Source organism: Ixodes scapularis, unplaced genomic scaffold (assembly GCF_016920785.2).
Source record: "Ixodes scapularis isolate PalLabHiFi unplaced genomic scaffold, ASM1692078v2 PGA_scaffold8__174_contigs__length_109621045, whole genome shotgun sequence".
Lineage (NCBI taxonomy): Eukaryota > Metazoa > Arthropoda > Arachnida > Ixodida > Ixodidae > Ixodes > Ixodes scapularis.
This window is the reverse complement of record NW_024609883.1, coordinates 55061595-55088917: the sequence shown is the minus strand read 5'-3', so window position 1 is coordinate 55088917 and position 27323 is coordinate 55061595. Positions and strand designations below refer to the sequence as shown.

Sequence of the window (27323 nt, the reverse complement as noted above, 5' to 3'; positions counted from 1 at the left end):
GTATTTGGTTGATTATATAGTCATTCTGCTACCATTTCATTTCAATACTTCAATATTTGTAGTTTACTGAGAAAATAGTTTGATCTTGTTATCTAGACATCAATAGGAACGTTTCATGTTACTGAAGATTCTGCTCTGACCAATGCACGACGTGGCGAGAGCAAAACAATAACAAATTGTGTAATAAGAAATTTAAACAAAATGGTGAGGGAATGCCAGGTAGCGTTGGACACTCAGCGTCGGGTTTTCTTCTCCCCCGTGTGCTCTTTGGCGCCACTTATTTGCTGCCATAGAAGAGCCTGCGGGATCTCATGCGAAGCCTTCTCCACCATTGAAGAAGTCATAATCTAGGTCTTCGCGCCTGGGCAAGAGAATGTGTCTTGGAGGGGGAACGGGAGGAGTGGCGGTGATTATGTGTTTTTATAAGATTGGAAGGAGGACACATACTAAAAAACCTTCACTTTGTTATTTGGAATATTTAGGCTCTTGAGGAGAAACAGTTTGCGGCACAACTAAATGCCGCAAACGATCTAGTAAAACACGTTCAGAGTTTTTTTCCACTCAAAATCTGCTTCCGTGCCACTTAAAAAAAAAAATTCCCTGTCCAACGACTGGATTCCAGGCATCTTCTTGGTTTCCTTCTGTTCTTCTTTTCTTTTCTTTTTTTTTCTATACTTCAAACTCGATATCTCCAACGTGCCTCAGGCAGACATTTTTCATTTTGCCCGCTAGTGCCAGTACAAAAGCGCCTGGGCCTTGTAGGCCATCAGTGGCAAGCGACCGCAAATTGAACAGGGTTGCGTGATGTTTCACAATCCCACCTACGCCATCGCATGCATTCTTGCCGAGCCCTGTTGTCGAAAAAAATCCACTTCGTCGTCTGGAACCCAAAAGCCTGCGGTGCTCACGGAAGCTCATGAAAGCTCGCGCTGTAAAACTGGAAGATCCTGGATTCGATCTCCGCCCTGCTCGTTTTGACCTGGATGAGAGTCGTACCGGCACACGCTCGAGCAATTACTACTGCGTGATGTACGTTAAAAGCCCCAGGCCCGCGGTCGTACTGCACTGTCAAGGTTTCTCAGTTTCAGGGGAAACCCTAACGCCACTTTGAGGCAGAATAAACTATCGCTGTATAAGCACCCTCAACAAAAATTGACGTTTTGTAAAGATATGACCATCTGTAATTTTATGCTTAAAGTTAAGGGGAGGGGCGACATCCCTGCAAGTAACACATCTGGGCGTTGCAGGACTCTCTACCGGCGGACTGCGAAGGGAATATGGGGCTGCGGAGGAAAAACGGCTTTTTATCAGGAGAGGTTTTTTCGTAAGATTGGACGTATCTAGCGATACCTAGAAATATTGATCAAATTATATGATTAGTAAGCCACGTAAATTAAAGTATTACACTGGAAAGATGGGGAATCAACCGAGTGCCATACCCAAGGACCGAACGCGTTGCAAAGTTCAGTTTTCATGGGCAATAGCCGCAACATCACTGAAAAGAAAACGAAAACTCTCTGGTTACGTTGTAGTGCTCTGTTTTACCTGAGAATTAAGCCGACCAAGTAAAGTCACCGTTGTATATGGAGCTCGATAGCGCTAGTTGTAAGGACAGAAAAAACCCAACCCTATTCAAGTGGAACAGAGACCTGGTTACACATTTGTTTTAAGCAATATAATCCAACATAATTTTGCAGACATCAAATTACAGGTTGTGAAGGATCCACCGAATAAAGTTAGAAGAAAATCGAGGATTGGTAGATTTATTAAAAACATTTATTTATTCACATATGGGGGTCGGGGAAGAGGGAGTGTAGGAAGAGCCCTCCTCCTTTCCCTCCAGTCGGTGGCCAGGTGTCTTTGCTCCCTGGCTGCGGTCTCGGCCATCTGGACCAGACGGACCTGTTCCCTCGGGTCCGAGCGGAGCACCACGGTCTCTCAATGCTCAGAGGTTCTAATGTTTAACGGTACATTCTAAAGGCCCGTTCACACACTTGCAACCAAGTACGACCGAGAGAGACGAGACCTGTTGAAACTGCAGCCCGATCACAGCCGCTTGCTTTCCGGCAGAGAAGCCGCTGATCGACTGCGATCGTAGCCGAATGCTCCAGTGTACCTTTTCATTGTAAGACACCAACATCCAATGAAATAAATTGAAAAACAAAACAAAATAAAACAAGAAGGACAGACATAAAATACCCTGTGTTTTTCCGTTCCTTCAATGTTTTCTTTTAGTCTTTGTTCTGTCGGCCAACTTCACGAAACAAATGATCGCAAGCTTGAAAACGCTCCTGGTCGCAAAGTTTTTCTTTGGCCCGCCGATGCGCCAGGCTGGTGAAGTCTGCTGCTCTCTCAGAAAACATAGGCAAGTGGACATAAAAACCGAAATGTTACGATCAAATATAGTACGATTTTTATTATTTAGATGGTCACGTGGTTTTATCTCCACTATGCATGTGTGTATTGTTTTTGGCGGGACGCGGAATCATCTAATAGCTTCAGAAGCTTCTGTTCAGTGTACATGCGAGGTGAGTTGCCGCAGGACTACTTCCATCCCAAGAGTTCGCGAGGTAAGTTAGAGATTTCCTCAATTGTGATGCGTGGAAATGTGAGCTTATTCTGGATAGGAGTTTCAAGAGAAGTTTGCATAGTCGTACAAGACCGCGTTATTCAAAGCTGGCGTTGTGACCCCCCCCCCCCCTTTTTTTTTTCCTTTTTTTTTTTCTGCGAAGGTTTCGATAGACGTGGCGCATTTCGATTTGAAATATAAACTTCGAACACACATACTTAATTAGTAAAGTTTTTTTTTAAGAGAGCTTTGCCCAAATACCGTTAACGTTAGAGGGTATTAGTAGGTTGTTCCGGTAACTACGATAATAATACTGGATACTTTTTGACACCTTTCCCCATGCAAAATACCCCTGTCGGATGTTAATATCGGGGGTATAAAAACGAGCTGATAAAGCTTTCTACTGCCACGCCGGAACCGCATCAGAAACGAATGGCAAACAGAACGTTTTCAGCTACCTCTGTTTTTACGAGCAGCGGGTTGCATTTCAAAAGTGAGTATCTTTTCTCTTTGTTTTTTCTTTGTTTTTCGCGGTATACATTTCCGGTCCGTTTTCAGCGCGACATCCGCAGTAATAGTAACGCGCGTTGTAAAAATGCAGTTCTCTTCGTCTCTGTGGAGCCCCCACCTGCTCAGCTCGAAACAAGGGTCTGCAGCGCGCACCTACATCTATGCTGGGGATTCAAAAACGCTATCTGTACATATATTCTGTATTCGACGCGCCTCTCGGGGGTTTGCCGCTTGGCTTACCTGTTTTAGGAGCTACGATATAGAGTCGTGACAATGATTCCTTACTTTCTAGACCCTAGAATGTAACGGTCGCCGTTACCGTGCGCTCAGCTGTCTACTCCACTCGATGCGCAATGAAACTGTTTATTAAAAAAACAAAAAAAAACGAACGATTGCAAACTCCGTCGGCGTTTTAAAGCGAAGTTGCATTAACTTGTAACTGTACACGTGAAAATATCACTCTTTGCTAGAACACGTCCCCTCCCCGTATGGAAATTATTTTTTTATAAAATTATACTTATGTTTAGTAAAATATGCTCCTTAGTTTTCAATCTTTGTGCTTTCCACATAATATAAGTGTAACCGCAAACAGAAATATTTGCTTTTGTGGTACTTCGCAGAAGAGGATATCGCACCCCTCCTTCCCTTCCTCTCTCCCTCCCTCCCTTCCCCAACTCAAACTTTCAAGTAAACAATATCGAGAGGGACGATTTTGCACTTTAATCAAGACAATACCCGGAATGGGATACCCTAAAAACTTGCGGAAATCGTTTTATTAAAACGTTCTAACTCAGAGCTTCCAAAAATATTATTGCCATGAAAAAATACTTCCGAAGTCATAATTATGAGTCTCTCAAACTTCACCAGAAATCGCTATATATGCAGTGTTTCAACTGTTCAGTTAGATGCTATTTATTATTCATATTCATCAAGTATATCTCTTCCGAGAGTTCCGCAAGAGGTTCAATCGCAGAAACAAGGAAGAAAAATTGGTCTAGTAGGCGATCCCAGAAAGGCTGGAGAAACGTTAGGTTTTGGCTCTGCTAATTCAAAGGACAAGGATTTGAAAACAAACGCCGACCCTGCCGTTAGCGACTTATTTCACAAATGGCCAAAAAGCGGGTATTTTATTTTTATCAGAGATAAAAAATACTTTCACGAAACCGCGCCTTAATAAAATAAAAATATATAGGTGCATTGTTGCTTCACTTTTTATTTCATGTATTCCTTCCCCTGAAAACGTAACCAAACTACGCTTCAATTTTAAATGCACCACTATGTCCATGTGTCACAAAACCAAACCTAACCTAACTGGTTTAAAGTTGTGTATGTGTAACATAAATAAGAATAAAAAAACTAACGACCTTACAGAACCTGAAATTTAACTAAGAGCAAGTAATGGTATGTGTAATATATTTTATTGCTTTCATTGCTGAAAAGCATTCATTAGCATACTTCAAAGCAGAGGGGCGAAATATGCCCACTCCAATACGAATGCGACTTTTAGCAATGTGCAGTGTTACCAACCAAACTACCTCACTGAGTTATGAGGAACCTGCATAAAATTGTATGTTAATTATTTTGTAAAACATTCAATAGCTAGGTGTTTTGGTATGTTTTAGTAATATATTAGTACCTGTGACTCACTTTACTAACTCCTAATTTAGTACAATTAAAAAGGCAGGGTGTTACAAACCACCCTTCGCTCAGAGAAGGCAGTCGATGCCGTCCCGATACCGGCAAATACTACGGGGCCGTCATCAGGCCGTCGCTGGAAGCCGCACTTGGCCCGGAATAAACATCAAAAGCGGCCCGGAACCAGGATCCATTGTCAGCCCGAAATCGGCAGCCGGTGCCGGCCCTTTGCCGGATAATTCGTTTCAGCCATTGTTGGGCCAGACATTGGAGCCACTGTCGGCCGGAATGAGCAACCGGTGCTGGCCCGTGGCCGTATAATTTGTTTTAACCGTTGTTGGGTCGAAGCTGGGAGCCGCTCTCGGCCTGGAATCGGCGCTGGTGTCGGGCCGGGTTCGGCGCTGGTGTCGGGCTGGGTTCGGTGGGGTGTTGCAAAATCAGAATTGGATCGGCACTGGCACCCCACCCCGTCCTGAAAACCTCTCCCGGCGCCAGCCCATTGTCTCGCCAATTTTTCGTGCTTCTTTGGGAAGCTCAAAATTGATGCTTTTTTTTTTACTTTTTTAATATTTTGAAAATTTCGGGAGCACTGAAAAGCATATTTATTGTCCTACAGTATTTTTTAGGAAATTTTAATGGAACTGCATAGTCGGTAGAAAAACAATTTCAGTTTAAAGGTTTTGTCTTAAGTGTCCTAAACGTTCGTGGAAAAATGCCTAATTACGAAAGAGTTGCTCAAAAAGATGAATTCGCTTTTTTATTTCTCTTAAAGTATGTAATAAGATGAAATTAATTTGATTAATTCTGGTAGTAAAGCTTCTATGCGTTCTGTATAAAAAAAAAAGTTTGATAATGTGGACAATTCCATTCTTTATACCAGGTGCCTTCAAATTTGCGTCAACGCGCAATTGGGAAAGTTCTCTTTTCAACCTCAACTTAGGTGCGATTTTTTTTTTTTTTTAGAAATACAACAATCTTTTTCAAAATTAAGGTTTTTACCGTTGTGTAAACGCATTTCTACAACTCAGAAAAAAAATGTTTAAATTAAGAAAAAGGCGAGACGCCACTCTGACCGTCCTAGTCTGAACACGCCCTGCTACAGGCCGTGCGTCTTCTTTCTTCGCGTGCGTGTGACGCTTTCTCATAACACAGGAGCGCTACATTATTCCATAAAATCTATACAGAAATATATCATGGGTTTTAAAGCAACAAAGGAACGCCGTTCCTATTGCCCTTTTATCGAAAACTCATCGAGTTCCCGTTGCGGCTCCACTGACGCAAGAAGGAACGGCGGCGTTCCTCCTTTCCTCCTGAGAGGAACGCGTTTTAAGAACGTGTTTCCTTCGAAATCAGTGCCGTACAACATTGTTATGAATCAACTCCTGAAGAAATGAAACCCTATATTCAACCAAAATGTACACATGCCGACTGTGGACTCTTTTTGCATTTGGAATTCCACTAGCCTCTTAGTATCGGTCTCATCTGCAATTCCCGATGATTGCACAGCTGTATCTAACGCACTTATTGAAGACTACGCATCAGCTAGATCAGCTTTATAAGAAGCAAATTGGTGCATGAAGTGATATACTGATTGTCGATTAGTTTTTAAAGCTATTGTCTCTGAGGTATTAGTATCAACACACAAAGCTCTCTATTTTATGTCAGTTCTGCCAGGGTCTTTAAGTCCAAAAACCAGACTTTCTACAAATAAATTGCTACTTGTTTTACATTATTTAGGCTATTGAGCACAAATTAATTGCAGGAATAAAATAGACATCCTTTTGAGATTTATTGTTTTCAAATTTTGATGGCGTGAACCACGAATATGTCTAAGAGAAACTGAGGGAATCCAGCCAGTTCTTCTGTCCAGAACGAGCGCATAACCTCCTCAACATCAGTCTTGAATTCCGCCTTTGCTTCCTCGGGCAGCAAAGGTTGAATGCAATCTAGCGAGAGCATCATTTCTGAAAAGCAAAAAAAATAAAAGAACTGTTTTCTTACTGAGCAAATGAGAGTAACACCTTGCACTTAAAGTAAAATATCCATATGGGACATTTCCAAAAACAGAGTGCAAGCTTTACACGAGCACCGAAGGTAAGCATGCAATGTTTAGATAAAAAGTTTAATGGCTTCGGATATTACTAGTAAGCTAAACGTGTTTTCTTCAGTTCATTCGCTTTGCTGGCGCAACTGGCATTACTTTAAAAAGTGCTTCAAGCGAGCATCTAGAGGTTTAGTGAGAACTTTTTCACCACCTAGAGTTTATTAATTCTTGGAACCACATACTAAAGCTATTATACCTCAAACTACTTAATCGTAAAGGAAAGTATTCGCTTGTTGCCGGAAAAATCAAAATATTTTCCTCGGCTTCTCCGCTCTACCGAATTTCCTGTTTGAAATAGAAAAAAAGGCCCCTTGCCAGGTTTATGTATAAAGAGGTCTTCATATGAGTACGCATGCTTGAAAAGTCACTTGCAAAACATTAAGAGATTAGCGAGAGGCATATCCCTTAGGCGCATCATGTCGGCCTTTCAACAGCGACTCAAGAAAAACAAACAGATCATTCGACAGTACGTTCAACCTGGTATAAGCCGAGAGCCGCCCTTTTGAACTAATGAGCATATACAAGAATACAACTAATAAACAGAGACATATTGTGAAGATGCTAAATATAGAAAGTTGGCACTTCAGGTATACCAAAGAAGTACATCTGCGGTCATGGGCCCTTCTCCGTCCTCCTATGGGCCACCGAGAGGAGAATCCACTCCAGAATAATATCAAAATCTTACGTATGAATTCATCCACATCAAGACAACTTTGCTCGTTGGTCAGTACTTGGATGGTGCGTGGCTGGAGACTGGCACCCTCAAGAGCGCCCAGCATGTAAGATTTAATTTCCGACCTGTCTTCTACATTTCCGGTTGAGGGGATGAACCGCTGAATAGCCTGAAGTAAAATATGACAGATTATATGCAAGTAATAAAAGCTGTAATACAGTCGCTCTCAATAAACAGGACTGTCCTCTATCTTACCGCTTTTGTTTTGTGGGATCTTTTGGTATTGGGTTATACTGCCAAGCGAGAACCTTTAGCATGTAACTTTACCGATTTTGCGAGGTTTAAGGGGTTTAAGAAGCTGAGTGCGAACTACATCAAATAAATTTCATTTTTAACAAACGACAAAGCACCAGATCAAGATGTAAGTTATCTTCAATATTCGGCGCCTCTAGGAATCAACACCTCCCGGCTTCCCGTAGCAGAGACTGCCGACGTACATCAACCTTTGCTCACCGACATAAAAAGGCTCGCAGCACCACTATCGGTGTCAATACTACCGATACGGCAGCATATAGATTGCTCCAATTATAAACAATTGTGTGCAGACCTTTCTGCCTTCTTGGATTTCGAACGCGTTTTGGGACCCGTAGACCAGAGCTGTATTATTCAAAACGTTTATCGTCAAGCATGAGTCTAGAGCCAAGTTCCTCGACATTTCTTGTCTAGGTGCTCAACGTTGGAATGGTGCATAATTGTTGACCAGTTGTTTCACTAGGGAATTATACAGTCTTGCGAGTTCTTTAAGAAATGAATGTCATGCTGTGTCGGTAAAATTGCTGGTGCAAGAGTTACTGTGTTAAATTGTTTGCGTAAAGTTGCTATTTTTTATTGAGCAGTTATCTCGCATTTTGTGTAAACATTCTAGCAAAAACAAAATGGGGCTTTTTAAAAATATTTCATTTTTTTTCAAATAACCAAATAATTGTGCTCAACATTTTGCATAAAATAATTTACGATTTTTACCATTGTAACTGTCGGAGACTAAGTACCCTGCTTGTCTTTCACGTCCTGATTTACTTGATAAAATTATAGTTTTCAGCTTATTGGTGTCTTTTCGTAGAATATATAGGCGCTTTTCATGTAAGCAGGGCAACTATTGTGACTGAGACCGGCGTCATTAGAGATTTTGTGAAGCCACGCTTGTCGAGAAAAGTGGGGGTCTCTATGTTGATTTGTTTGTGTATTATGCTTTGTCATTGGTGCTGCCCAAACTCACAATAAAAAAATGACCACATCTCTACGTGGGGCGAAGATGTTGATTGGGGCGAAACTCTGGTGGTACTGGTGATACTGATATTGTTCATAAGTAGTGCTGACGGGCGCTGATTTTTTTTTTACTGCTCATGGGTTCCGGGTTGCGTTTTGACTTCATTATTACAGCTTTATGGTCAATGACATGCAGAGCCAGTGGTTCTTCTAGCGGTTCCTCTAGCCTTTCGTTCATTTTCATCCATGTCAGAAAGAGAATGTGTGCCATGGAATGTGGTTATATGCGCATTTGAGCATTCGACCGCAGCGCCCTCTCGTCTATAAACGTTGAGCAAATGTATGCAATGTTTAACGCGATTATATACGCATTTGACCGCAGCGCCCTCTCCTGTATAGACGCTGAGCGGCTACATGCAACGTTTTATCCATGACATCCCCAGCTCTTGAGTTAATACCACATCTCAGAGCCCCCTCCTCGTCCCGCAGTCGTGATCGAATTGTTAAGGCGATGGACTAGAAATGTATTGGGGTCTCCCCGTACAGGTTCGAATCCTATCGACTGCGCAAACTCTTTTTTCTTCTTTTTTTAAGAAGACAGATGGCGTGGCAATCGATGTGAGCACGGACGCCGGACGGACAAGCCTAGACCCTAAGGAGCTTCGCCCCAAAAAAACTGGGTGACCAGAAAAACTCACTCCTCTGAAGTGCTTCCATCGACCCACTTCCACAATTCGGCGAGCAGGGAGCACCAGCAAGCACTCCCCTTTGTCGGTCAGCAAGTCGGCCACATTTCGAAGTGCAGCTGTGAGGTCCTCGGTCCAGTGCAGGACGAAAAAAGAGTAGACGCGGTTGTATTTGCCGTACATCTCGGCGAGTCCCGAAGCGTCGCTATCGTTGCTCCGTTCCTCGTTCGCCACCTGTGACTGTTTTAAGGTCTCCTTGGCGTTCTCCACCATATCTTGGGATGTGTCTGTAGCCACGGTCTCGCTGCGAGGCTCCTCGAGAGGTAGCAATTTTTGAGGCGGAGAGTCTCCCGTCCCTTCGCCTACGTAGATAAGCTGCTGGCAGTCGTTGGATTTGGTACTGAATGACATTTTCCGTAAGTCGAGCGCCTTGATGCCCAGGTTGCTCTCGCCTTTCTTGGATTTCATGTAGATATCCCGAATGGTTCTCTCCTTAAGCTGGTGTTTCTTTCCAGTGTTATCAATGGAAGTTGCATTTCCCATTTTGCTGCAAAATATACGCCAACTGTATTTAAAGGACTGCTCCGAATATTAATTCAGTAAACAATTTCGAAATGGAGCCTATAGTTGCATGTGCTTCGTATCAACGCCTGATTAAAACTAAAACCGTTATCAATTTTCGAAATGAGAAGCGAGGTTTTGGACGAGGATATATACTGTAACATCTTTAGATTACGGGTTACACGAATTTGTGCCCGTAATGAAGACGGGTGGTCAGGCTAATATAGTATTTTTAGATTTTACTAGAGCTCATGATCGCTATTTTTCGTGAAATTTTGTAACATAAATTGAGCTGTTTCATCAGTAACGTAAATATACTGCGACGACTTGATTCCTATACGCCTCGCAAGTGGGCTCATTTTCGTCTTCTGCGCATGAGAAAGGAAGTAGCGGTGACGTCAGAACGCCGAGTCCTGATTGGCTGATCGCGACCCCCTATTGAGCGTCGTCTGCTCCTTTGCAACGTCGTCTGCTCGCAACATCGTCTGCGTCTGTCTTACCTTTCCTGCGACTTTCGGAGCGAACTCGACTTGGCCTTTAAGGGAGGGCAGACGAAATAACTCGAGCGGTACGTTGTTTTCGTCTAACAACTAGCAGACGCGCATCAAGGAGGGAAGTCAAAGGACTCACTGGCGAGGTGTCCCGGGGCGCCGAGGTTCGTTTGCTTAGTGTCCGCAAGTTCCCTCCCAAATACTTTTTACCTCCATTCGTGTGCGGCGAGACCCCTCACTCTTTAACGGCGCCGGCGGGTTGGCGCAGTTAACGTCGTCTGCTTTACGTCTGCTAGTCAAAGCGATGGCTGCTTTACCTTTCCTGCGTCTGTCGGAGATTCGCCGCTTTTTCACCGGCGAGAGTCACCGTTGCCTCGGGAAACAAGGAGATAACAAGAGGAAGAAATTGACCTCTTAATCTAAAATTGAGGTCAGCGATCAAAGTATAACACGGGAAGGGTTCACAAGGGTCGCGCGGGCATATTCCATTCAGCACGTCAGCCGGTCGTGGGCAGACGGTCGCCGAGTCGCGGAGTGCCTGCTAGGCCTAACTGCCCAGCTCGTTTGGTCGCGTTCGGTGGAATCGTCGCCGTTGGAGCTTTTCCCCGGTGTCTGTGGATCCAGCGTTCTTGTTCGTTGTGCTCTGTTTCAAGTAATTTTTACTTTTTTTTTGCTGCTTGAAGTCAGGACGCGTGAGAAGCTCACGTAGAAAAATAAACGTCCGTGGGTCGTCGCGATCGCGACGCTGTCGGCCATGCTGACTTGATCGTAAGAAGTGCGTAAGACAGCTTCGGAGCTGTCGTAGGATTTCGCCGTAACCTGCGCAAAACTTACGAAAATTTCGTTTCGTGAATACGAATTTGTTCTTAAGTTTTGTCTTACGCACATTTTTGGCGTAAGATCGTTTCGTGAATCTGGCCTCTGCACTTCCGAAAGTCGCAGGAAACGTAAGACAGACGCAGACGACGTTGCGGGCAGACGACGTTGCAAAGAAGCAGACGACGCTCAGATAGGGGGGCTCGATCAGCCAATCAGGGCTCGGCGTTCTGACGTCACCGCTACCCCCTGCGCAAGGAGCAGACGAACTTGCCGTCCGCATATCACAAATTGCCGCCAGTCTGTGACGGTCAATTGTAATTTTCCCCTGAGTCATCTGTATTCCCGTGCGTACCCCCCAAGAATCTGTTCTGGGGCCGCTTTTAATTTTATCAGTGATTTGAAGATAGAAAATCTATTTGTGCAATGTCGCTTTTTGTCTCTGTATATTATTATCATGTGTAAGCCAACTTTCCGATGAGAGAGAGATGGATCACTCTAACCTAAATTCATTTCTGGTGTTTAAACTAGAATATGGCTCTGAAGCGCAAGAAGTGGGTGAAAATGTCTTTAAAGCAGAAATGTGCACCGCTGTCTTTTAGTTACAGTATTAGTACTGATCAACTTGTTTGTTAAGCAATTTTGATATCTCGGTGTTTTAATTACATCTTATTTGATCTGGAACGCCCACGTAAAATTTATCGCTCGGAAAGCTTTGCAGAAACAGTTTTTTTAAGACGTAACCTTTGTGACTGTATGACGTAGACAAAGTTAACGGCTTATAGAAGAATACTTAGACTCATGTTAGACTGCGCGGATGTTGTATGGCATCTCCACCAAGCCTTCTTCCAATGTTCTCGGGGATGTAAAAAAAAAATTTGGCGGCTAGCGTAATACCGCTACAAATTTATGTCTTCAATTTTTGAATTATATGCCTTGTCAGTACTGCATGATCTAGCGACACTACGTTCATTATATCGTCTAAAGATTATTTTTCATATATTTTGTTGCAATTTGCGACTGCTTGAACTATTCCTTGGTATTCAGCAAAGTCAACGTGAAAACGAAACCTGGAGTGACACAGAAGAAATGGTATCTAACTTTATCAAAACCAAACTGACGCCTAACCTTGACGCAATAGAAAGAGCCCATTGACTGGGGCCTAAACGTCTATGGTCTATCCGTCTAATAACTGTCCGCTTCCTCAGCTTCAAAGCCAAAAATATCGTTCCCCGAAACACTACTAAGTTAAAAAAAAAAAAAATTGTGTCACCCAGGGTATGGGTTTCGGAGGATTATTCGCCGAGAGTACGTTTCAAAAGAAAAAAAGTTGCTGGATTTTGCCGCCCGGTTTAGGGATCACCATATTAGTTACAAACTTTCGTTTGGTGAATTGCATGTTGTTAATGAAACGTATGTGTATAACTATACTATCGAAACTGTCCCACCTGTTCAAAAACCATCTAAAGTTGTCCGTGCAGGCGACTGACGAAACTGGAATGTACCTCAAGGTTCCGTTAAAGCGACATTGACCTTTTGTTTTGCAACTTTTCGTAGTTTAATTTCAAAGCAAAATGCATTTCAGTACATTTCCGCCTCTTGCAAACCTGACATATTCATTGGAATTGAAACTTGGTTGAGATCAAGCGTAGACAACAAAAAAGCTAACCTTGAGCAAATCATGCAAATTATATCGTAAAGATCGCCCAAATGCAAGGGGCGGTGGTGTGCTCATTGCGGTTGAAGCTACTTTAATATATACGTTAATTACTTATGACACGTTTCTTAAAACGTTCTCTATATGTCTGCAGCTGGGTTTTCGTAAAGTTTTAATCGGTGCATGTTATCGTCCGCAAAACACAAGCCCTAGAGAATTTCATGATGTCATGTGGCTTTCCTTAAGTGCCATAGGGCACTTAACGAAAGCTTACCAAAACGACGACATAATATTATCAGGCGACTTCAATGATCAAGGTGTAGACTGGGCGACGCTTAGTCCCTCATTTCAGTGTGCCTATCCGAGTCACAGCAATAATTTTTTTCCCTTGTCTAACTGTTCGGGCTGCACCGACTAGTGCCCCGAGGCAATGCGGTTTTAACCAATTTTTTTGTTAACAACCCCGACCAAATAAGCACAATAGATGTGTTGGATTTCATCAGTGATCATGCGATTATTCACGCTGAAACTACCTTTACCTCTGGAAACCGAGCAAACAATCGCAAGAAAATATTTAACTATGCTCGCGCAAATAGGGAAGCTATGAATATCTCGCTAAATGTACCTTAGAACAATTACTGGCCCATCATTAAAATCTCTCGATAGCTGAAAATTGGTTTGGATTTAAACGAGAAATTCTGAATTTGGTGTCAACCAGCATTCCTAAAATCAATATTGCATCCAACTATCTCCCACCCTGGTTCACAAATTCCCTAAAACGTATGTGGAGCAAGAAGATGTTGGTCCAGAAGCAAAAAGAACTAACAGAGACGATGACTGGCTCGCACATAGTGTTTGAGAAAAAATAAAATTAAAAAGAAAAAACTGTTTTTCGGAGACAATCTGACACATGTGTAAAGAACCGATCCTCGTTATTTCTGGAAAATCTTAAATCTTAGTGTAACTCGAAGTAACTTGCTGTTCACAAACCAAGAGGGAGACTGCCTCTCCGATAACGATGTGGGCCATATGCTGAATCGCTTATTCTTGACGGTATTCACTCAAGAATCATTCCCGCTTCCTTTGCCACCGGAGGTTAAATTTGCACCCATGTCTCCCATTTCATTCCCGAGTAACGGCATCGCCAAACTTAATGATAAACTCCCGTCTCACTGCGTCGCTGGCGATGATGCCATATCTTCAAAAGTACTAAAAATGTTAAACCACTCTGCCTCTGTTCTTTTATTCCTGTTATTTTAGCAAAGTCTTCATAATGGCACTGTTCCAACTGACGAGTGTTTTGCTATCATCAAACCAATCTTCAAATCTGGCATAAAGTTAGACCCTTCAAAGTATCGGCCTATCTTTCTCACTAGCGTTTCGTGCAAGATAATGGAACACGTCACTGTTACAGCTATTATGTCCCACTTCGACGGCAATGACTTGCTTTTTTTTTAATCAGCACCGCTTCAGATAAAATCACTCATGTAATACTCAGTTATTTGAGTTCATCACGTATTTGCACTTTAACACTGATGCTGGTACCGAGACTGATGTTATTTTCATCGCCTTTGCAAAGGCATTTGATACAGTTCCCCATTATCGCCTACTATTAAAATTATTCCATCTTCAAATGGATTCATCTATCGTAGAATAGATTTTGCATATTATAACCCAATCAGTAAGGTTAAACGATACACTTTGCTCAAAACTTCCCGTGACATCAGGCGTTCCTCACGGTGGCGTAATTGGTCTCCTCTTGTTTCTCATTTATGTCAGTAATCTTCCATTCAGCTTAACATGAACAATTACGTTGTTTGCAGACGATTGTGTTATATATAGAAAAATAACTTGTACAAATTATAGGCGCGCTCAACAAATATACCTTGACAAAATTAGTAATTGGTGCTTAAAATGTCAGCTTAATATTATCATCGAAAAATTCCCGCTAATGACAGTTACCAATAAAACTAATGTGATATTGACCCAGTACAACCTCCTCTCTTTCGAACCAGAAGTGATCAGGTCGTAAAAATATCTACGCGTCAATTTCACGTCCAACTTAACTTAAAACAAGCACATTAAGCATTGAGCTCATCATATTAAACGCATCCAGAAAGCTCGATTTTCTAAGGCGTACGCTATACCAGGCACCCCAAGAAACACGTCTGCTTGCCTATCAAACTATAATTCTACCAAACTACAATATGTAAATATAGCCTGAAGCCCGCACCAAAATTACCTAGTTAAAAATCTAGGAGCCTTGGAAAACAAAGCCGCCCACTTTGTTTTTTAAAAATGCTCTTATCAAACAAGTTCCACGAGTTTAAAACAAAATCTGGGTATGTCGTATTTGTAAATAAGGAGGCAAATTTAAAAGGCTTATATATTTTTCATCAATTTATTACCGCGACTCGACTTTCAGACAAACTTTCTGTAGGCCTGCAATCCATATTTCGGCCCGATATGATAACACCCAGAAAGTAGAACACTTTGTATAACGCACCAATCTATTTCTCTTATCTCCGTTAGTTTTGTCTATTTCAGATAAGAACGCGCTCCCGGACTCTGTGGCAACTGAACGTGACGAGTTGTTGTTTAGGAAGAAATGTAACGATTCATTGTTTAATTAATTTTCAATATGACAATCTGTTTTCAAATTTGAATGTGCTTGGCATTGTGTACATAAAGTGAGTCAATCAAGAGCCCCCCCGGTCTTTTCTTTCTTGTTTGATCGGGTCTGAACCCAAAGTTTTATATGTATTCTGCCTTTTGTTTGGGTTTTGTCCAAATCCTGGCTTATGTAATACGTCCAAAAGGATGTATTTGAGGAACAATAAATAGAAAAAAATGAATTAAAAAATGAAAGGCGTTTACAACTCCCTACAACGCCGAATTAGAGCGCAGCTCTTGAGGAGGAGGAGGGAAGGGTACCGAGGGGAAGGTACACCCCCTCCTCCCTTCTCCTCACGTCCTCATCCTGTCTGTTCCTCCTCCCTCCGAGCTTCGTCGCCGTCGCCTCACGAGGGTCATGTGACCTCACGAAGGTCATGTGACTTCACCGGGGTCACGTGACCTCACGGGAATCACGTGACCCCTATGAGGTCACGTGAAGATGACGATGACATCACCAGTGACGTCAATGTTGACGTCATTATCACTAGTGACGTAATCAGTGACGATAACGATGCGAATGTCAATGACGTAATTAGTGACGTCACTGGTGACAACATCAGTGACGATGACGATGCCGATGCCGATGACGTCATCAGTGACAATGACGATTCCAATGACGTCATCAGTGACGATGACGATGGCAATGCCGATGACGTCCCTCATGACGTCATCAGTGACGTTACGCGTCCCATAATGCACCGCGCGGTTACGCCGACGCCGGCGCCGACGCCGCTCAAGCCGGAAACGGGCGTCTAAGAGCTGCGCTCTAAAAAAACATCTGGCTCCCAAAAGTATGATCGGACATCTACCTTTGTTTCTATGTGAAGATGTCATCCGTCGCGCTAAACACTTTTGTTACCTTCTTTTTTTTTTTTTTTCAAGCAGGTGCTACCACCTTGACACGCAAATGGGTACTCATTTGAGTGGCTAGAAAAAATTTTGATCGCAAGCCTTCTCCCGCCTGTTCTACGCCAGTAACGTCAGCTAGATCTTGTTGGCCCATTAAGAAGCTGGGACCTAGATACGGCTTCCCAAATTTCGTCTCCAGTGTGAATTATCTTCCTCCCTGAATATGATACAAATAAGACAGCTTCTTTCTCTCCTTCCGCAAGAAGGAAGCAGACAGAGAGTTAAAGAGAAAAAGAAAATGCGCGCACAGACCCATACACAAACTCCCGTGCACCTTGGCCGTTTCTTTTTTTTTTTTAGCATCGCAGGGAAACGTTTAGGCTCCGCAGTTGGCTTAATTTTGTCTGCACGGAGAGCCCGGTTCGTTGTATCAGTGTGCTTCCCTTTTTGTTGCGGTCTAACAAGGTGTCAAATGACAAACTCCAAACAAGCAATTCACGAAAAAGAAGAAAATATTTGAGTCAATATTCGAAGTGACGTGAAGTAGGGCTTTGACCACCTGAAGAATTGCAGGCCTGGCGTTTTAGGGGTGCAGGTGACAGTGCAATTCCCCCGCGCACACACAAATTTCGTTAGCGATTTTACTTTTGTTTCTATTTAAAAGTCCTGCTTTTTCCTACACGAATGAAAACAAAAACGTAGCGAATTACAAAGATTCCCTTGCGTGAGGAAGTCAGAAAATTACTTTAGAATTACGTTTTAAAATATATAATCATTCACCTACAAAATTACTAATAAATGTAAGTGATTATAACTATTTTTTTTTATTTGTAACGGATTACGTACAAGAGTGTCAAGAATAGTGAGGATCAAGTAAAAAAATAATACACCTGATTGACACGGGGAACATTTTCCTTAAATACCGGAAATAAAATACGGATTCAAGTTTTATTATAAGATATTCATTTTTATTACAAATCGAAAGAAAACATTTAAACTTTCATGTATTATTATTTTTACAGGCTGCTATTAGCTTCATGCGAATCTCGTTTTGGACTCAAGTATCAAGTTCTCGAAGAAGAAGCTTACAAGAGTGAAGAATCAATATGGTCGACGCTACAGCGCTTTCTATAAACATAAACACACACTCAAGCTTCGAAACACACAAGAAACAAAACAATCGCACAGCGCTTACAGACAACTTTCTATTGAATGATAAACTGCTTCTACTTCTACTTCAATTTAAGACGATTTTCAAATAAAAAGAGACAAACACTTTGAAGGAAAAATATTTTCTTCCAACTAGAAAAACTTACGGCTAAATAATCAATACCTTTTCGTGACAATATTACAGACGCCGTGCTAATACATTTGTTCTCCAGTCGAATACTGCTCTTGGCTTCGATGACTTCCCTTGTTAGTTAGTGGACACTTTTGCCTAACACGGTGCTGTTGTTGAAATGCGCCGAACAACCACAATCGCGAAACTGAATTCCTAAGTGGCCATAGTAGGCGTTGACGATGTTGTCGTAATGTGCACGATGACCGTCATTGAGACACTGCCAAGTTTGTCCTGCGTATTGTCTTCCACAGGAAAGAAAGAATGAATAAATAACTACCTCACAGCCAGGCACAAAGTTCGTTCTACGCTTTTTGGGAGCAGCACATTGCTCGATTTGAAGGCGTGGTAGACTTGGGAACTAATCCGTTACAAGCAACGGATTACTTGCAATCCGTTACTTTTCAAGTGATCTTGTAATAGCCAGGTTACTTTCTTCGAGAGTAATTTGAAATGTAATTTCGTTACAAAATATTGGTAGGGGATTACTTTAATTACTGTTTATTTTTTTAATATGAGCTTAGTACAGTGACTGAAGCAGTACGAGCAGAACATTCAGCAGCATAAAGAGAGCTATTTCAACGAAATAGAAGACATCAGGAAGGGGGGAATAGCCGAAAAGAAAAACACGATTTTTTGTATGACCGGTCACTAGAAGCACTAGAAAAACGGGCAAAGCATGTGCAAAAAAAAAACTTTCAGCCTTTCCACTCTGGGGCAAAAGGAAGAGCAGCGTATACTATGTGCCGCCATCTTTGAATGACGGCGGCAACCATAAAACTGGCAAGTCGGTTGTCTGGTTGCCACCGTCGCTCATAGGTAGCGGTAGCTGTCCAGAGGATTGTGTCGAGATTTATTTGTCCACGGATACGAAAATGGGGAACCTAGCCCTTAACAGTTCCGCTTTAATACGGAAGACAAAGATCAAGTAAGACAACGCCAAGTAAGCTCTCCGTCGCCTTCCATCGTATTTTTTGTTTTTTTCTCCCGTGCAGAAGAAAGCTTCTCGTGTTTATTTGTTTTTTTTTTTTGTCTTCCACACCGTTTCACCCTTTCCAGCTTCTTCGACGTCCCCGGCCACCAGCAGGGACATCAGACGCGGGTCCGTACACCCTCAATTCGCTGGTTAACAACTCGCATAACAGATGATGTAGCCTCACGCGGGGGGGTCGAATACTCTTCGTCACTGATGCGCGCTACTTTATTCTAGCACACTCTTGAGGCACGGATGAAAAGCGGTTGGCGCGAGGCTAACGACATCGTCTGCGAAGGTATGTATGATACTTCTTTTGGTTCACTTGTCTGGGCATGGTGGTCGAGTCCACTCCTCACTTTACAGTCAGCTGTCACGATAAAGAGCGGGGGAGTGCTGACAGAGAAAGAGACCGGGTCAAAGTCGTGTGATCCTCCCTTGTTTTGTGAGTCCAACGGCCACCGCTTCTCTCAGCTTCTATGCCATCTCCTCCCCTGGCCTCCACAAAGTTTGGTATGAAAGTCAGAACCGATGAACGATCGATAACTCTTAACTGCCACTTTTCTCTGACTGGTCGAGTTTTTAGTCTTGGAGTGTCCGTTGTCTCCATTGACATATCTTAATTACATGTTAAAAATTCAGGGCATTCAGGAGAACAAAAACCTAGAGCTTCAGTGCATATTTTGCTTGCTAAAAAAGCACATTGTCATAAGAACAACAACTCTAATCTACGTAAACAGATCTAGGTAAGCTGGGAAAACTGCATTCTGCATTGGCTATATATTGTAACGTCAACCAATTGTTTTATTTTCTTGGGAATTACAGGCGAAACAACAGCGTCAAAAGGGAGCTTTCGTATATCGCTTTCTTAGCTCCGAATCTCGTAGCGGAGGAAGGCGATGCTACTGAGCATGCACACCGCTAGCTTTGTCTGCATAATTCCAAGAATCATTTCACGAGGTCATAAGCTATCGGGATGGCGGGTGTGGTTGCAGCTTTCGGTGCAAAATCAGCTTACAAGAGGATGGAGAGCACCTACACTCTTCGTTTAAAATACAATATTTATGTTTACAAGGACCATCATTATACGGCATATGAGAAATGAAAAGTAGTGTTGTAGAACATTTTTGAAAAATATTGATATTGTTTCCATTGTTTGCTGGATAAGTGTACAAAAAAAAGTAACGTGAAAGTAATTTGTAACGTAAAGAGAAAAGTAATCTCTTACTTTTCAGCAAAACTAATTTCTAACGGTAATTTAAGACATTTGAGGCTCGGTAATTTGTAATTGTAATCCACTATATTTCTCGTTTTCGCAGACGCTAAATAGTTTGTTTGGAGCTGAAAACGCGCCATAAACATTTACTCTGTTCGCTCTTTTCTTAAGGCCATGAGAAAAATTGTGCATATACGGGACGATGACTGGTCTTCTTGTCCTGCAGCCTCCTTGCTTCACTTCTTTGAAGAGTTGTTCTACTTCTGACACCAACAAGGTAACAGGGTACCCTAGGTGCTTCAGCCTTGTAATTAGCCCGTCGAAGCTCCTTTGTACTGAATGTGAGCGTCATTTTCTAAACCAGCTCTTAACACATGACCGCATTATGCCTCTCTTGATGACATTTCAGTGCGCAGCGTTGAATGAGAGGGTGTTTTTTCCCTCTCGGTTCATGAAAAGCAGCGTACCTGATGGAGCACCTCCATGAGTCAGAGAACCAAGATACATAAGGATCCTTCACCGGCATCTGGTGGATGAATTCTGTTCTATAGATGACGCCGTACGCCACGGTTAAGAAGATTTTGTTTTTGTAATCAAGCATGAGATTTAGGGAATGTTGTTTTAAGCACTTCTCTACTCTCTTTAGAGGTAGAGGCGCGGCAGGTGGGATATCAGGCCGAACAAGTAGTCACTCCTTCAGAAGTACAACGATCTATCTCAGCATGTGGAGCTTGCCTGTACAATTGTCTCACAACAGGATGTATCTCCGGCTCCGATTTCTGATGTTCCCCTGCAAAGTTTGGCTAAATGCTGAGGACGTGCTGCACAAAATATTGCATAACGGCGTGATCTATTTTTCTCTACTGGATTGCGCAACGCTCTCTATTTTTAGAGGCGTTGATACGAAGGTGCTATAAAAGGGGTCCCTACAGGTGTTCTGCAGTTTAATCTAACAAGAATGCCATTTCTCACCATTTTCGTCTACTAAGGGGTATATTCACGTTGCCCCGCACTTGTATGAAAAGCAATTTCGATAATGCCATGCCTGTCTATGCCATTCGCCCTCGAGAATCTTGCAAATTCTTTTCTCGTGCCTTACGGATGAGGCGAAGTCCCCGAACCGGGTTCTGACATCGGAAGGTAACATATGTAATCGGATGCAATACCCCTAGATTGGTGTTTAACAGATGCAAAATGACGATCCGCGGGACGAAGACGCTTTGTTGTAAAGGAAGATGGTTGAAAAACTACTAAAGATGTACTAAAGATAAAACCTCTTGAAACTTCAGAATGGACGAGTTGGTTCTTCATAGTGGTCCACGTTAGAGCGCAGTCGAAAAACTGTCGCTCAAGTTTCCAAACACATAACAATACAACAATCCCACAACACGCACTGGCAACACTGTACTGCGTGATCAACTTCTGCTTTTACTTCTGCTTCAAATTCATGGTTATTTTTGCAAAAAAAAACACGAAAACTTTAGAACTCGTTAAGAGGCATAGCGCGGTCATGTCTCAAGAGTTCATCTACAAAATCATGCTCACATTCAATGCAAAAGAGCTTCGACGGGCAAATTGCAAGATTTAAGTCAGCAGAGTACTCTGTTTCTTTATTGGTGTCAGTGGTAGAACAACTCTTCAAAGAAGTGAAGCAACGAGGCTGTGTCAGGCAAACAAACAGTGAGAGGACAAGGAGACCAGTGATCGTCCTGTATATCCACAATTTTTCTCACGAACTTAAAAAAAAAACGAAAGCAATTAACAGAGTGAATGTTGATGTCGTATTTTCAGCTCCAAACAAACTTTCTAGCCTATGCAAAAACGTGACCACGCCTTCAAATCGAGCAACCTGCTGCTCCAAGAAGCGTAGAACGAACTTTGTGCCCTGAGGTGAGGAAGTTATCTATTCATTCTTTCTTTCCTTTGGAAGACAATAACACTAGGCCCAACTGGGCAGTGTCCTTAATGACCGCCTTTGTACACATAACAACATCGTCAACGCCAACTGTGGCCACTTGAGAATTCACTTCAGCGATTCTGATTGTTCGATTGTTCAGCGCATTTCAACAACACCACCGTGTTAGGCAAGAGTGTCCACCAACTATCAAGGGAAGTCATCGAAGCCAAGAACATTATACGACTGCAGGGCAATTGTGTTAGTGCAGCGTCTGAAACGTGATTGATTATTTAGCCGCCAGTTTCTGTAGTCATTCGAAGGAAGCTGTTCCCTTTTTAATTTTTCGTCTTCTTAGTTCTTTTTTTTTTAAAGTAACGTATCTACTTTTATTCGGTAACGCGTGTACAACACTGGTCCCTACACCCGTGCTACCAAACGGAAGGAGACCGGTGGCCGAACGGAAAAAAGCGCTACCGCTTGTTGTGTCTTGTGGTGATGAGAATACGAAAAATGTCACACCATGACTTGACGTACGCTGTGTGTATTTAATAAATTCATAAATACACTTCCACGGACCCACAATCTGCTGACCCATTGCGCTGATCCCGCTGGCAGCGTGGAAAGCGACTCGAAGTAATTGTAGGCCTCGAGAGACCCGTACGCCTGCACCGTGTCGGCCATGAACCGGCTTGTCAAAAAAAAACTAAATAAATGACGACGTGAGCCATCCACGTTGGTGGCCGCAACATCAGGTCGGAATTCTAGCAGTCCTTGTTTGTGGCGTACGGATCGTCTGAGGCAACGCGGTCCACGCACAGTTTGTCTTGACACGGCTGCCGTTTAGGCACGGGTAGTGAGCGCAAATAGTCGGTTACAACACACGGCATACGTTGACAGAAAATACGACTCAGAAATAAAGCTAGGAGCGTCTCTACAACGTCAGAAAAGAGCGCACGCCACACAACGCAGTGGCGAGAACACGGAGAGCCTGGCCCTTTCTGCCACGTAGCTTCTGCGCATGCGCGGCCTTGCGGTCGTGTTGGTAAATGAGGCCGCGCCGCGTGTAGGTCTATACAAAGTTCAATCCTAAAGGCCCGTTCACACTCTTGCAACCGAGTACGACCGAGAGAGACCAGACCGGTTTTTAAGCCTCTTGCGATCTCTTGGGACCAGCTCCGCTGCAGTGCATCCGGTCCTAAGAAGTCGCAAAAGGCTTAAAAACCGGTCTGGTACCTTCAGGTACCAGACCGGTTTTTAAGCCTTTTGCGACTTCAGGTACCCCATTAAATTCCGCTAAATTTAATGGGGTACCTGAATTTCTCTGCAGTTCCCGTGACGTCAGGTTACGTGCCATTAATTTTGGCGCCAAATATATCGAGAAAACGTTTTGTTTACGCTCTCGCCGTCGTGGAACCGCAGGAACGGGGCACACACAGCTGTCTCCGTCAAATGAAAATACGCAACCAACCACCCCTTAGCGAAAAGAGGCCGTACCTGAAACGAAGTTGCAATATATTGAATATGAATATTCATTTTGTATTCATTCTACATTATTTTGTCCACATTCGAAATACGCGCTAAGGTATTCAAAATATATCATAAATATTATGGGGAAATACGCCAAAACAACAGGGACAAAAAACGAAGGGAGAACAAGACAGGACGCGGCGTAACTTTCAACTGAATTGTTTATTTGGAAGACAGAATTAAAAATATATATATATATATCTAAAGGCAGGCATACTTGGCAGAACACCAAAGATATGGTCTAAAACCCCCCCCCCCCTCAAATCCCAGCGTCATTGGTTCATCAAATAGTAGAGTTCTTTATCACTCAAGGACAAAGAGGCTCCCTCTTTGTCCTTGGCTTATACAAGTTTGTCGTGGTGAGACCTAATCAGGAAGGCTTCGTGAATTTCTCTTGCCGTTTTTGTTTTGTAATGGCCCATGACACAGATGTCACCAAGCATGAGGCTGCACTTTTCTGAGTTGGGCCCGCAATCGCAACGGTCACAGTGAACCGCTAAGTGGCCAGACGGGGACTGCCTGATCGCCAACGCATGCTCTCTCACCCTATCATTAATGCACCTCCCCGTCTGGCCAACGTACACCTTACCACATGACAGAGGAATTTTGTACGTGACACTAGTGGCGCACTCGCGGAACTTAGTGAAATATTAATCAGAAAAGATTTTAGATATACCAAATATAATTCCTTCTCTTTCAAAATGCAATTTGTGTATTAAAAACCGGCTACTCAATTTTTTTATTTTTTTTGTTTTGTATTTTTTTATAGGTAAATGCTGACCCTGTGGTATTCGAAGGCACTACTAATACATCCTACAACTACACATTAGAAACGAACACAAACACCATGACACACTGAACACCTAAATCACAGTACAATTTGCTACTTTAGAGCCTTATATAGCCTACATATGGAAGGTAATCATTTGGCTATTGACCACATATACACTTATTAAAGTTCCAAATATTCCATCTTCCCCTCGGGAGTTTGTGAAAGGGTACACGGTGTTTTGAAGTTCGTGGACGATATCTCTAACTAAAAATCATTGGTACAACTAATAATAAGTCAACGCAGTCGCTAAAAGAATATCCACAAAAAAGGCTCCTGGAAGAAATGTTATTGCTTCTCTGCATAGCACCACTCAGGACGAAGCGAGTCAAGGCAGTTTCTTTACTTTAAAATAGTTATTTTGCTTTTCTTTACTAGTTGACTATTTATTAAGGCCATTAACGTCACTATATTAAAGTCACTACTCACATCACGTACAATGGTGAGTATACACATTCAGTGAATTAACTAGCATTGTGCTAACACAACCACGCCAAACATATCTGTTCACAGCACTGATGAAGGTTTATAGCAACAGCAAGTGTTGTGGTGGTAGTTCCCAAACCCGTTTGTGATTGGTGTACAAGAAACTCATCAGGTGTTTTCTTGATAGAAAAAAAGGAAACAATAACATAAACTGGGCTGATTTATCAGTGCGATGCTGCACAGCTCAATTGACAAACTAATCAAATGTTGCTTTTGGGCACTTCAGTCTACTCCACATCTGCTTGAAGTGAACTTCTGATAGGCGAGCTTTTCAATACTTTGGCGATTTAAGCCAAACTACCAAACTATAGCAGTCAAAACATACTTAGAGTATAACCCAACAGTATTTACGATTTTCATATATTTTAAGAGTATTCTGCGCATATTTTGATCGCTGCATTTTTATTAGGGTTGAAGTATATATCGCATGAAATAAATAAATATTTCAAGAGGTGTATATGAAAGGTATTTTGCGCCTACTAATTTAGAATTTACATATTTCAGAACGCATTAAGGTAGTTTAATGTAGTTTAAACGTAGTTTAAACTACAAACTACAAACTACAAACTAAATGTAGTTTAAACAAAGGTATTTAGAAATATTTTCAAAATATATTTTAGTACTAAGTAAAAAAAAAAAAAAGAAGTGTATATTTTTGGTCTATTTTTGTATAATTACAATTATGAACTGTACTTCAAATAGACTCAAATTCGAATATGGTATATTTGAAACGTCTTAGTTTTCGCTAAGAAACTCCAAACCTTTCGCCCTACAAAAAAAAAAAAAAAGAAGAAGAAACTCTTTTGATTGTTTTGTTGACAGTGCGATGTGAGCAACGCGCTTGCTGAACCACTGAGCCACCTCCCTTTCATCACCTGACCCTGCTTCCTTCATTTGCGTGTGGCCGTGAGCGAAATCAAGTTGCTATATATAGGTGCATGACATTTCCGACGAGCACGTGCCTTCCACGGTACCGTAAGCATAGGAATGAACGAGGTATGCTTCATCTCGAAATGAAATTCGTAAGCCCGTCACAAAATTCCCCGAAGAATGAGTCAACAAGAAAAAAAAGATGTTGTACTAGTCAAGCAAAAGCAACCGACCCTTTCGGTGCTCACTCCTTTACATTATGACTAATAATCCCTATTGTTCCGGTTTGATGGCTAGAATGAGCTGAGGCGCTTAGCCTGCAAGAAGAACGTGAAAAGCCGAGAGGTAAATGTGAGTTGAAAACGAAGGTAAAGATATATTTTATATAAGAAAGAATTTCTTTTTGCACGTCAAGTTTTAAAAATCTAAAGCGGTCCACCTTTTTTTTCCAAATATCTGCTTCCGCCTAGGCCCGCGAGTGGGTTTGAAGCTTTTTGACACTCAAAGCGTCGGCTACATGCCGTTTGTTCATCAATCCGCTACGACCTAGATACGGCCCCCCAAACTTCGCCTTTATACCCATCGTGGGTTACTTCGGCCACGAAGTTAATATAATGAAAAAATATTCCCTCTCTGCTCGGCTAGACAGGAGAGAGAGAGAGAGAGAGAATGGGTACCAAATCAATTGACTCTCGAATCGATATTCCAGTAGAATGTTCATTATGCAGTACTCAAGGGTTCAGTATCTGGTAAATGTCTGTCCCCCCAATATATATCAAAATCCATGAAATTCCAAGGAGCAAACTCGTGTTCACGAATGGATGAAAATTTATTTTCACGTTGTGGCACAACCAGAGCTGTTTAAATTACAATGTCCAAAATACAACTGAAAAAAATTATTCAAATAGTATAGTCCATTATAGTAAAAGCAATCAGCTTGAAGCATACCAATAGAGGTGGTAGAATTGTGCCGACCTATGACGCTTACCTAGCCTTGAGGAATCTCAGCTTAGCACGACGTAAGGGAAGGCCACAACACCGTAATTATTGGGCTTTGCAAGAACTTAAAGCCAACTGACTCAAAGGGAGAATATGCTACGTACGAGAAATAGAGAATTCGCCGTGCTATCATTTCGCGTTTGCGGTAAACATGTTTTCGTTTTGGTTCGTGGATGTAGACGTGTTCCGGGTTCTTATCATGAAAGCACGACACTGGATTTAGAACGCATACCGACTGTAGATCTTTTTTTTTTTTTTATTTCGCTTAGTCGTAAACTATGTAGAGATGCTCAACATAAAAAATTTTAAATGATTTGCAGCCCTAGTTTTATTTACTGTAATAATATGATTAAACTTTATTTGCCATTTGAAATACATTAACTGCGGAAACAAAGAAAAATCTCTAAACAGCACAACGAAGCATCTTTCTTCCTTGGAGTTTCATATGCATAACAAAATGCAACGTAGCAACATTATAAAAGATATGAACCTAATATATATAATTCAATACATTACTTTAATGGACATTATATTAGCATTACACTTTACAAGGTTGAACAATTAATGCGCCAAAGAGATGATATGGGGGCTAGTTGATATCCGCTTTTTTTCCGAATCCAGAAGCCGACAATAGCGGGCTCTGTCCACGGTGAAAACATTTCACGTATCTATGTAATTTGGCTTCGAGGTGGCT

At 42.2% G+C, this 27323-nt stretch overlaps 1 protein-coding gene across 1 annotated transcript; it reads right to left on the bottom strand.

Moving 5' to 3' along the window:
- Positions 1-6511: 6511 nt before the first annotated feature.
- On the bottom strand, positions 6512-9986 carry LOC120843976 (juvenile hormone acid O-methyltransferase). The gene is made up of 3 exons (XM_042286989.1): positions 9483-9986; positions 7504-7660; positions 6512-6678 (listed from the first exon to the last, which is right to left on the bottom strand). The coding sequence occupies exons 1-3, from the start codon at positions 9984-9986 to the stop codon at positions 6512-6514; spliced, it is 828 nt and encodes a 275-aa protein (XP_042142923.1).
- Between the last annotated feature and the right edge of the window lie 17337 nt (positions 9987-27323).